General features: G+C 34.0%; 1 protein-coding gene across 1 annotated transcript in view; it reads left to right on the forward strand.

The window, feature by feature from the left end:
- Nucleotides 1-13267, forward strand: part of Tpi (triose phosphate isomerase) — a 62184-nt gene that overhangs the window by 10799 nt on the left and 38118 nt on the right. The window contains exons 3-4 of the mRNA XM_089087289.1: nt 3761-3855; nt 11219-11443. Of these exons, the coding sequence (XP_088943415.1) occupies nt 3761-3855; nt 11219-11443 (320 nt within the window). The remainder of the gene's footprint in view (nt 1-3760; nt 3856-11218; nt 11444-13267) is intronic.

The following is a 13267-nucleotide window of genomic DNA, read 5'->3' on the forward strand; positions in this document are numbered from 1 at the left end:
TATATATATATATATATATATATATATATATATATATATATATATATATATATATATATATATATATATATATATATATATATATATACATATTTACATATATAGCGAAACTCAAGTTTGTGTCTTTATACAAAAGGCCAAGTAAAATGATTGGAAAAAAAATATATATATAGAAAATCACATTTATTTGTGTGACGAATGTTCATTTATTTAGCCTACTAGTGAGTTTGCAGCTAAATTATTGAAGCTAGAATTTTCTTTGACTAATTTTGCAAAATGAGAATGCAAATAGGCCATAAAAGTCCAAAAAAGAAAAATATTAAAAGAAATAATAATAAATCATGACAGTAAGGACACAAGGGCTCAATGCCAGAGCTGCAAACTGTTGCAAGCAAAGCAAGTGGAGGGAGGTAATGCCAGGCTTGAATTGCAAGAATCATTGCATAGAGCTGAAGGTCCAAGCAACAGAAGTGATTCAACAAAAGTTAGTTTTTTTCTCCTTCTCAATAAAAGGAAAACATATAAGCATATAATATGAAGAATAGATTTTTATTTAGTACAATGAGCGAAATAAAAAACCCAAATATTTGTGTTTCAGATCTGAAACCCTTTGTTAACAGAAAAAGGGAAAAAAACAGATTAAGCACCAAAAATATACAAGAAAACAATATACAAAGACAAAAAAGTATTTAATAAGAAAAAGAAAGTGAGAGAAAGAGAAGAAAACTCGTATGTCAGAAACCACTCAAGTTGTTTATCCCAAGTGCTTGATTACTCCTCCAAATGATGGTCTACTCTGTGCAGATACCACTCAAAATGATACCCAAACTTGCTGAACCAATAATAATGCAGATGTCCTATTGCAGTAGCGGTATCTAGACAGTATGATCATCCTAAACAATATATGTCACCTAGAGTCTCGGCGCCTATAAAAGCTCTTCCCATTTCCTTTGTTTAAGCGATTCATTGTGTATTTCCCAGTTGCTTGATGAAATTTAAGAAGTGGTGCGGACCTGTATTATTTATGATTGCAAAAGCAGAAAGAAAGGGGGGTGAGCTGGCAAAGTGGTTTGTTACTGTCCCATCTCGCAGGTATGGCTTGTGACTTGACTTAGTGGTGGATCCAAGATTTCTAAAAGAGGGGTTTAGTTTAAATTTTAGCAAATACAGAAATTTACATTGCTAACTTCTGATCAATGCTGCAACAGGGACCTAGCCGTAATTTCATAAATAGTGGGAGTGGGATCCACGAAGTGGTGGGTCATAAAACTGTCCTTCGAAATTTGATGTAGGACCTTTGTTTTTCTTCTAATAACTGGTGGAATAGCCCTATCCAAGAAAATACCAAACGTCTGTTAAGAACTGTTTTTCATGGAATTCTTAGTGAGTTTTCAGAAAACTGAAGGACATCAGAAAAATTGCATTTGTATTATAAGAAAAATATAAAGTTATGCTTGTTGTTATTATTGTTGTTAATATTCTACCACGAACTTGCAAATTACATAAAACTTTTCATCAGAAAGCATTTTTTTTATGACTCATTAAGTTACCCCTTGCAACTCTTTTCATGATCTTTCCAGTTTTGGGTTACGGGCAAGTTTGTATAAAATCTGGAATGTTTCAGAATTGTGTTAAGATTATTTAATATTATTTAAGCATTCTAGTTACCTAGTTTATTGTCAATTGCTAATCAAACTTTGTTTTGTCCAGGGCATGTTTGGAGCCAGAGGGGGGGGGGCGTATGGCCCCTCACTAGATCCACTAATTGCCTTGCTTGCATAGTTTGCTGTAGTTTAATTATTAAGCTTTAATATGACATAGCAGAAGACTTTGGCAGATGCCAAAACAAGTGACTTTAGTCATGTGCATTCATAGGATTTTCTTTTTTTGGAGAAAGGGAGAAATTGAGTTTTTTTCTTTTGATTCTTTGCATTCAGTTCTCCTTTTAGCTGTCTTGGCATAATCAGCTTCGCTTTCTAAGAAAATTTGCCTTGCTCAGGCTTTGAGCAGTAGCCAACAGAATTTTATAATGCCCCAGTCTGCTTTTAATTATCTTTGTCTTATCCACCTGTAGAGCTAGCACTGTTATTTGGCATTTTAAGAACTTTCAACAATCCTTAATGTCTGTCTCCTTAATGATTAATTATCTCCTTAATGAGCTCCTCAGTACTACATACAAAAAAAATCAAACAAATATCAAGAAAAGTATGTGAAAAAAGGAAGTGACTAAATTTAATTTAGCTGCGATTCTGCATTCATGCTGGCCACATATTTTTCCTTTGAGAAAAATTGATAAAGCTATGGAGTTTAAATGTCAGTGCTAAGTGCCAAACTTCCTAATCAAATGTTCATCACATTATGGCATTATTCAAATAAAAATTAGTTTTACCATGATTATCCTTATAGATTCATTCTTTGTTTTTCTTTCTATTCTGAAACCAATGTTATCTTTTGCATTATTAGAGCCATACCAATTATTTTCCTTTTTCTTTTTTATCTCTTCAACGTATTGCATTCTTCCTTATCCCCTAGACGCTCGATTCGTCTTATTTCTTTTCCTGTTCTCCAGGCTGTGAATACCGATGCTACATGCATGCCTATCCATGAGAAAATCTAGTGTTGCTTATGTTTCTCTTGGTTTATAAGTTCTCTGGAGGAGCTGCATCCCAGTCCGGCTTTGTCTAAGGGTTGATATAGGGGATGATCGTACTGTCTAGATATCTCTACTGTGGTTCATATAGACCGAATAATGTCTTCCAATATGTAATTCTAAATAAAAATGAAATAAACTTTTCATATAAAAATTTTATGAAGCACCCTGGCTAATCAGTACACTTAAAGTTAGTAACAAATAATAGCAGGCTCAAGACCTATTACCATAATATAATCAAGTAAAAAAATGAATGAATTTTAGGTTTCGCATCCTGGTGGCTTCTTAAATTAGTATTGACAGCTTCAACATTAACTCAATCATTTTGAGCTTTTTTTGGTAAATTTAAACTGTTTTTGTATTGGCTTATTGAATTTGTATGTATCCACTTGAACATACTATCTCTACTTAACATAGATAGGAGAGGTCAGAACCTCAAATACTTCAAGTAATGACATTTCAAATAATCAGCCCCAAACTAGATTAGGAGATGAAAAGATTCATTCAATTAAATCAAACACAGTAGACTTTCCTTGATGTGTATTTTCTTTTAATTGACATAATCTATACTACAGTATATGTTTTTTTAAGATAAATTGACTATCTCATCTTTTCTTGATTACATTATCAGATAGACAATTATTTTTTGTTGCCTTGTGCATTGTGATATAAAGTTAAATTACCCTATTTGACATTAGTAAGATGTGATGTTTTGTTTTCTTTTTTTTTGTATTTGTTCCCCTTTTCCTAATTTGTTTAGTTTAGTTTTTTTATGCTGTTAATAAAGGCTTCCTGACATAAGCCTAAGGTAAAAGTTTTTTTTTTTATTTTTACTTTGTTTTATTGAAAAATTATGCCTATTTTTCTGTATTTTCGTTTCATTTTAATTGTAAATGAGATTAATCTGCATGTCCGTGTTTTTTTTCTAACATCCCCAGAGTTTTACATCATTTACTCGAAACATTCTGTACCAGGCATGGAAAGAATGGAGAAGAAAGATTTTTCAACAGATTCTGTAGGGGTAATTCCACAAATTTAACAAAATTGATGTTTCGTTCTGTTAAAACTCATTAATTCAAGGTCATAATGGAAACTATTTCCTTTTTGTAGGAGAGACTAGTCCTGCAATGATCAAAGATGTTGGAGTTGAGTGGGCCATATTAGGTCATTCTGAGAGAAGAAATGTGTTTGGAGAATCTGATGAGGTACTTATAGATCCTTAATCCCTGTTTTCTAAGCTATAAGAAATTGTCTTGCTTCAAAATCAGACCCTTTTCTTTTGCTTTATTCAACGTGTCTTATTCCTTGGTTGACTTGATGTGGGCCTGGATAGTTTATTTTGTGTTGGTAATCAGGTATATACTTAGGAAGAAGAATTTTCCCCTAAAAGAAACTCAAGAATTTCCATAGTTGTCCACAATATCCAAGTGTTTCACCTTATGTCTGATTTTTTTACACACCCTCCCCTCTCCCAGCATATATCCCTTGTAGGGTAGTTCTCTCCAAAAAAAAAATTCAAGAATTTTTATAATTTGCTACGATTTCAAAGTAGTTAACCTTCTGTTTACTATTTTGTTTTGACACTCCCTCCTCCATCTCCCACCAAAAAACTTAAGCTTGTGCCTCTTGATAAGCCGGTACCAGTTCGGCATATGTGCTATGCAAGTAGTTTTGTTCCCTCCTTCCTCAAGATTTTAATACTGCACTCACTCGTCAATAATTATTTGTTTTCTTTTTAAAAGTTTGTTTTCTTTAATAGTTGGATATTTCAATGTCTTAGGTTTTAGTTTGACTCAATGATATTTCGAATGAACGTATAAATTTGTATGACGATGGCTATGGCTGTTTTTATATGTTTAGTGCTTTATCTTTTATTATGACAAGAACTCCCACTGATCGGCATGACCGTGTAAGGCGTTTGATGATAAAATCGTTTATTGTTAATGTCAGTTTTAGTTCAAACCTCGGATATATATTTTTATTTCTTCTTAACAGTTCAGTTTTGTTAGATTCTGAGTATTGAGGGTAAGTATATAGTACTTGAAAGAGTTACATACTTTATATAAGTTCATAAGTTTATTAATCCTCATTCATAAACAAATAAATAAATTAAACAACACTTTCACGATGGAGAAAACCTACGAAGGTTTGCGATCGATTTGAATCTAATCTAAAAAGGACTATAATAGATGCTAAATATAAATACTGGAATAATTTTGCAAATAATCTCTCCAGAGAAACGCATGAGCCAATTATACATAAAGTCATAAGCCACATATGTGGGAAAAAGACTTCTCCCAACCCATTCCTGTATGAGCTTATACATAATAATACCCATTATGACAATGATAATGAAAAGGCTAACCTATTTGCAACTCTTTTTGTTAATAAGCTAACATCAAATAATCAAAGCAAACTGCCCACAATTCCTATGAACCCTAGCTACCAACCACGCCCAGGATCCAAGTACATAACTAATCCATTTTCAATCCAGGAATTGAATAATGCAATACATCATATTAGGTCCAAAACTTGCAGCAGCTATGACAATATACACCCTACATGAACAAAGAATCTCACACCATCATACAAACGAGAACTGCTAAATTGTTATAATCACGCTTGGGCATCTTCTAGGTTCCCCAATATATGGAAATGTTCATCCCTCCTACCTATCCTAAAGAAAAATAAACCAAAAGATAACCCTGAGTCTTATAGGCCCATAATGATTACACCTGTGATGGGGAAAATAATGGAGAAAATGATTTATCACAGACTCCTCTGGTTTGTTGAGAAAAATAAAATGATCCCACACACTCAAACTGGATTCAGGAAATACCACTCCTCAACAGATGCTTTCATTTTGCTAACAAATGCAATAAATGAATCTTTCTCAAAAAATAATATCCTAGTCGCAGCTTTCCTAGATTTTGAAGGAGCATATGACAATGTGAACCACCAAATCCTTTTAAATAAACTTGCAAACCTTGGAGTACCTCCTAAGCTAGTATCCTTTATTAAGTCCTTCATAGAAGTGCGAAGTGTCATTGTTTGTGTTGGTTCAGCCTCTTCACCCCAAAAGACAATATCCAAAGGCCTACCTCAAGGAGCAGTCCTCAGTTGCCTCCTATTTGCCCTATATCTCTGGGACATGACCCTACCCCACACGAATCTACAATATGCTGATGATCTGGTGCTATGGTCATCTGGCAACACCTTTCAGATAGCACAGTCAAATCTGCAAAAGTCACTTTTCCAGTTCGAAAAATTCTCTCAACATTCAGATTTACCAATTGCACCCACCAAGTCAAAAATAATCCAATTTCACCGGAAGCGAAACCATGTTAATGCAAAACTAACTCTAAATAAAACAACTATTCCAGAAGATAATAATATTAATTACCTAGGTCTCATGCTTGACCAAAAACTTAATTTCCACCTCCACATTTCAAACACAATAAAAAAATGTTATAGAAAAGCAAATATACTAAACAGACTTCTTTCCACACCCTGGGGTTGTAAGGAGAAAATCTTACTCCAGTTTTATAAATCACATATAAGACCCCATATTGACTATGGGCTCATTGTCTATGGTGCATGTGCAAAGACCCAGATGCAAAAAATCGAAACAACACAAAATGATATACTACGTCTCATATTTGGTCTTAGGAAACCCACAAGCACCAAGTTTCTGCTTATGGAGAGTGGAATAACAACAATAAGGGAGAGACGTAGCTTTCTCTTGATAAAACATCTTGCAAAAATTGAATCAAATAGCTCACACACATTACATAATTGGTTGAGAAATCCAGCCATGTATAGAGGTATTGCAGATGAGTATGCCAATATTCAAAAGAAGTTCCCTGTACCAGCAAAGTCTATTGCACCTACTTTCCTCCAATCCCCTCCATGGAATTGGTCATTTCCCATAATAAATACTGAATTTTCAAAATTGAATAAAGATTTAACCCCCCTTGCTTTTGTCCAGAAAAAATTTGCAGAACATAATACAATGACATATACACCTCACGTCCAAATATTTGTTGATGGGTCAAAAATGAATGAGAAGGTTGCAAGTGGTGTTTTCCTTCCTCACCTGAAAATTGCAATGGGCGAGAGATTATTTAATAATTTATCTATAATGTCTGCTGAGTTAAATGCCATAATCATGCCATTAGAACACCTTAACCAAAACCATTCTTTGATTGAAAATTCGAATAATATTATCATTTATTCTGACTCTTTATCAAGCCTTGAGTTGCTGGCCTCAGCTCCTCAATATAAGTTGGACATTGACACTTATCATTGTCACAGTATTATTGATAATCTTGCTTCAAGTGGCATAAAAACTTACTTTCAGTACATTCCTAGCCATTCTGGCATAAGTGGTAATCATCAGGTTGATGAAATAGCAAAAAATGCTATAGATATTGACCAGCCAAGTGGGAGACCAATCCCAATTAGAGATATTTACCGATGGAGGCTATCAGATATTAATTTCAATAAGATTAATCATATCCTTTCCCCCTTTCCCAATAAGTATCTTTCAAAACATTTTCATAGAATTCGTTTTGGAACAAATGGACTAAATTTCCTTGCATTCTCATATAAGCTTTCTAATTCAAGTGGTTCAATTCCCCTGTCCCCTCTTTGCAGGCATTGTAATATGAATAATGAAACAATTGACCATTGGCTATTTGAATGTAATATGCTGACGTCTGCACAACATACCTTGCTTTATAAACTGTTAAAATACTTCAAACACCACAAAATCCCACTATCAGCCAAGAGCCTAGTCAACTATACCTGCACACAGAGCATAGAAATAGACATCTATCATCTTATATTTGAACTCCTAGAGTCAAAAGATCTGCTGAATGATATCTGAATATATATAATAAATATGAGGCAATCAAGCCAGTAGCTCTGTAACCCACAGAGTGAAGCAAAAGGAAAAGGGCTAAATAGTTTTACTGAAAAGCCCGCTTGCTGTTAAATAGAAGAAGAAGAAGATCGCGCGAAAATCCACGTAACTACTTACCTATTAACTCAACTATTTAATTAAAACTATTATAAATAAACCAAAAATAGATAAACTATATCCTATATATATATATATATATATATATATATATATATATATATATATATATATATATATATATATATATATATATATATATATATATATATAAATAATAATAAAAAATATAGAAAAAATAAAATAAAATAAAAAAACTGAATTAAAAACGATAATACATAAATAAAATATAAAAGAAAAATAATAATATAGAATATAAAAGAAAAATAATAATAACCAATCCAGTCTCCATCACTCACTATACTCAACTCCCTCTTTTTCAGTAACTACCTCAAGCCATGTCTTAATTGCTAGAGTCAGTGGTCATAAGGAACTTAGACAGTTACTGCACAAATTGTAGAGATCCCTGTCCTGTTTGGCAGTTCGCTCTGACAAAAAAGCAAGTAATAAGATTGAACTGGTTCTGAATCACCAGATCACCATCTATGGAGGCTCCCCGTCACCTTAACTCTTTTTATCTAAAATCATTTGAACTTGACCCCCCTTTTGTACATTGAAAGTAAATATGCCTGAAATTTCGCTCACACCTTCCACCCCTATCCCATCTACAGGAATTTCCTCCCGCCTCCCTTTGTCCCTCTCAAATGCCGACTCCAGAGAAGTGGCTGCGAAATTCCTTCTTACATCAGTTTATTCCTGGTCATAGCGTTATTCTCGAAACTTTACGTCGAGTTTTGGTCGTGCCTTTAAGAATTGGGAACTTGTGCATTCTGACAATTGTCCTCGTAGCGTTTGTGCTTGTTGACAAATTTTATTTTGGTGACTTTATTCTACTTATTACTTGTCGCTACAAACGCCTGGAGAAAATATATGGATAGTGGGATGCAGGTAGATATTTTATACTTAGATCTCAGCCTTTGATAAAGTCTCACAAAGTCAACTTCTTCGAAAACTACAGTCTTTCGGTGTTGGCGATACTATTCTAAAGTGGGTTCTGAACTTTCAGAAGGGAAGATCTCAGCGAGTGAAACTGGAGCAATGAGACAAAAGTCACAAGTGGAGTTGTTCAAGGTAGTGTTCTGGGGCCTTTGCTTTTCAATATTTACATAAATGATCTCCCAAATAACATAGATTCTGAGATACTGCTTTATGCAGATGACACGAAAATCTTTCGTGCAATAACAAGCTTTAAAGATACAGAAATACTACAGCAAGACCTAAACAAAACAGCAGAATGGATGAAAAAATGGAGCATGGAAGTGAATACAGAAAAAAGTAGTCACATTCGGCTACGCCCAAAACACATTTCTCGGCACTACTGCTTTAAAGGACAGCAGATACCTATACAGGAAGAAGCGCGAGATTTGGGAGTGACAATAGACAGTGACATGGCTTACACCAAGCACAACGAGTCACTCATCTCTTAGTCATCACAAGTCTTGGGAATTATTCGAAGAAATTTCTCTCTTACTGACTCAACACTGTTTTCTATACTCTTCAAATCGTTAGTGAGACCAATGAGGGCTACTAAATTCGTTCCTTCTCTTAGAGTACTTATCATACCAAGACCGTTTGAAAAAACTGTCGCTCCCAAGCCGCTCATACCGATTTTTGAGAGATCTTATTGAACTATACAAAATACGCAACAAATACTAAGACAACATCCCTCTAGAAGAGATAATACATTCAAGAATAATAACCTGAGAGGTCACGAGTTTAAGCTAACGGAAGAAGGTTTCGGAAGAGATGTTGGTAGATGGGGATTCAGCAACCGCATTGTCTCCGAGTGGAACGCACTCTATCATCAGACACTGTTAACTCAGATTCAGTCAATGCATTTAAGAACAAGATTGACAATCATTATAGTGATAAAGCATTTGATTATTTAAATTTTTGTAGATAGAGGCGCAAGACTGTTTTCGCAATATATTATTATTATTATATTTTTATTTTATAACTAATTGATTGACCAAAGATTCTATGTCTGGGCCATGCCAATGAGAGTGGGCCTTGTCTTCTATAGATAATTTGATTTGAGAGTGGGTCATGCCTCTCCGAATTGGTATGACTACAGTTTTACATCTACAATCACATTCTTCTTCCCTACCAAGACAATTTGGCAACTAAACAGCATACTAGACTAACTAGGGAGAATATCGGTAGACCTTCAGTACTTCACGAGAGTTCTTCTTTTGCAATAGGAAGATATCGTATTTCCTTTGTGAAGTATTTTGTCTTTCATTTTATCCATTGATTTTATTGCTAGGCGTTTTCCATATATCTTATTCTGATGTACTTCGTAATTTGGTATTTTGTTGTTGCTGTAATTTGTACCTTCTTGTATTATTTTAATTTGAGTTTTTTTGTATGTTCTTGTAAGCTTAAAGCTATTGTAGTGAATAAACAAATTCAATAAACCTTAATTGAATAAAGTCTTTGAAAATCTTATACAAATAAATGTACGGTGAACATCAGTGGTTTTGCTCTTAGATCCATTCTATAGACAATCACACAACTAAGCGTAAATGATACCAGTTTTTTAAGAAGAAGTGGGGTGAGCAGAAGAAACACAACACTAGTATAGCAAAAATTCCTTAATAATTAATATAGTTTTACTGTTTTAGAAAACTCTTATTTTTGTTACTGTTTTTTCCTGTTAGTGAATTTCTCTCAAATATGTAGAAAAATAGTGGATTAAAAACAAGTTCAATCTAGGCGATCTATTTAGTTTTCAGTAAAGCGCAAATCGCTCCAGCCTCTCAGGAATAGCAGCACATCTTATGTGTGATTATGTTTGTTTTAAGTTTTGCTCTAATATTCGTTATAGTTTTTGGGGTTTCGTTTTTTCATTCAGTATGTATATATATATATATATATATATATATATATATATATATATATATATATATATATATATATATATATATATATATATATATATATATATATATATATATATATATATATATATATATATATATATATATATATATATATATGTATATATATATATATATATATATATATATATATATATATATATATATATATATATATATATAAAGTTATATTGCAGATTTCGTCTGACAGACGATAGGCATAGACATATACGCTTTATGAGGATCAAAAATCTGGAGACTGCATAATGAGAGATACTTGCGTAATAGGATGCGTTCAGATACCCTCTGTATAACGCTACACTATTATTTTCAGTGCTGATAGTTACAGGTATTAGCCAATAATGTATGCAGATTACCAGTGATTAAGTCTCCCCGCTCTGTTCCCAGTACGGAAAACTACGCAAGAGTTCTTTAGGTCTATAATTAAAGATTTTTCGCCAAATTTTCCCTCCTCCCTGTGTTGAGATAAGTTATAGCTTACATGCGCACATTTTGAGATCGGCTTGAAGGTCCTCCCCCTTCCTGAGAAATTTTAAAATGATGCCTCAGAATTGCAATCTGTATCTTGACCCATCCCCGTATGAGTTTTGCATGTATGTTTTATAAATAATATTGATTCATTTATAGCTAATTGGGGCCAAGGTCGGGCATGCCCTTGAAGCTGGTTTGAAGGTCATCCCATGTATTGGTGAAAAACTCGAAGAGAGGGAAAGTGGAAAGACAGAGGAAGTTGTTTTCCGTCAGCTGAAAGCAATTGCTGATAATATCAAGCCTGATCAATGGCAAAATGTGGTCATTGCCTATGAGCCAGTTTGGGCGATCGGCACTGGCAAGACCGCCTCTCCAGCTCAGGTAAAATAGTTATTTTATCTTAATCTCCTGTTTTATCTTTATTTTGTTATTTTTGTCATTTTTTTTGTTATTGTATTTTTTTACTGTTTTATTCTTTATATTTTGTTTAATCTCTGGCATATTCAGTTTAAATTCATATTAGGAGTAAATGGATTAATTTCTGTAATGTCCCCAAAAACGACTTGACTGTTTGTGCAGACTACTGTAATTCAGATAATCCATTTTCTACTAACCATAGAATAACTACTTAACATACGACTAAAAAGATCAGATTTCGATTATATTTTTTAAAGATTAGTTTCTTAAAATATCTTTGTCAGGTTTTCAAGGCATTGTCATCTGGTAAGATTCCTGGCATTTGTATTTTTTTCATTTTTATACATTGATTGGGTTTCTCTCAAGGCAGCTGGTAGGCATTGAAAGAGCACAATCAATGCTGGCAGCATTGATTGTGCTCTTTTGTAATAACTTGTGCTGTTGTGTCATTCATACGTCAAAGCAGAGATATGCTTGGTTAATCGAATAATGACGTAGTTCCAAGCAATTCCTTGGTTTCCAATTAACCTGTAATTGAATCCTAAGAGGTTTTCTCAAATTAAAAATAATTAATTATAATCGTAATGGAATCGTAACTGTCTGTTTCTTGAAATCAATCTTTCAATTAGTTGGGACGAAAACAGTTAACCAATAAGACGTTGTTGTCGGCCTAGGCCTCGCTTTGACACTGGTGTCCTTGCGACCTCAGTTATCAATCAATCAACCTTTTATTTTTAAATAAATGAACAAATGAAACAATTAACATGAACATTGCGACTCAAAGCAATGCTTGTGCGAGTCACACCTGATATTGGTAAACAAATTTATATCACACTATGAAATGAAAAGAGGAGAGCTGATAACATAAGAGAGGGATAAAGAATTCGAAAGGAAAGAATTGAGAAGATGTGGAGTCAAAGAAGGAGAGTGAGAGGATAAGATACAAAAGAAAAAATAAGACATTAACTCATGCGGGATCAAATACTGTGTAAGAGAGGTAACGTTTTTTGGAGTGTGCCAAATGATTTTATGGATTTAATAGATTCATTAATTGAGTTCCATACAGAGTGTTGAGACCTTGTAAGCCTTCTTCTCGGTAGCACAAAATTGTACTGGTTGCAGCGGAGAGCTTTTCCTCGATGGATTGTGCTACAAAGTTCGAAGTACCTGGAAAGACCTGGAGGAATTCTATTCGATGTTGCCGAGTGTGCTAAACGCAGATTACTAACGTTTATTATCTCTGTTATATCTATTGTTCCAGTGTCTCTATATAGGTCTGTTGAGGGTTATAGGCTGAGGAGGCAATATTCGGCCTTGACTGCACGGTTTTGTGATCTCTAATGATGTTAGATGAGATTTGAATGTAGTGCCCCAGACAGAACAGCAGTAGTTCAAGTAGGGAAAGACAAAAGCATTATAAAGCGTTTCCATCTTGTCAGCACTTAGAAGCAGGCTAGCTCTATGTAACATTGATGTTTGCCGCGAGACTGATGATGACAACTGGGATATGTGATGTTTGAACGAAAGAGAGGAATCTACAAATACGCCAAGGAACTTTGTGACTGTGGTCTGAGGGATGGGATTTCCATTGATTGACAGTGCGACAGTGTGAGACAATGAGGAGTTTGAAGGAGCAGAAGTGAAGACTATGATGCAGCTTTTTGTAGCATTTACCTGTATTTTGTTACGAAAACACTAGTCAGATATTTCGTCAAGAGTTTTTTGGGCCTTTTTTGAAGCATACTCAGATGATTCAGCAGCAATGAAGAAATTTAAGTCATCAGCGAA

Source organism: Artemia sp. Qi Xiang Cuo, chromosome 3 (assembly GCF_049724085.1).
Source record: "Artemia sp. Qi Xiang Cuo chromosome 3, ASM4972408v1, whole genome shotgun sequence".
Lineage (NCBI taxonomy): Eukaryota > Metazoa > Arthropoda > Branchiopoda > Anostraca > Artemiidae > Artemia > Artemia sp. Qi Xiang Cuo.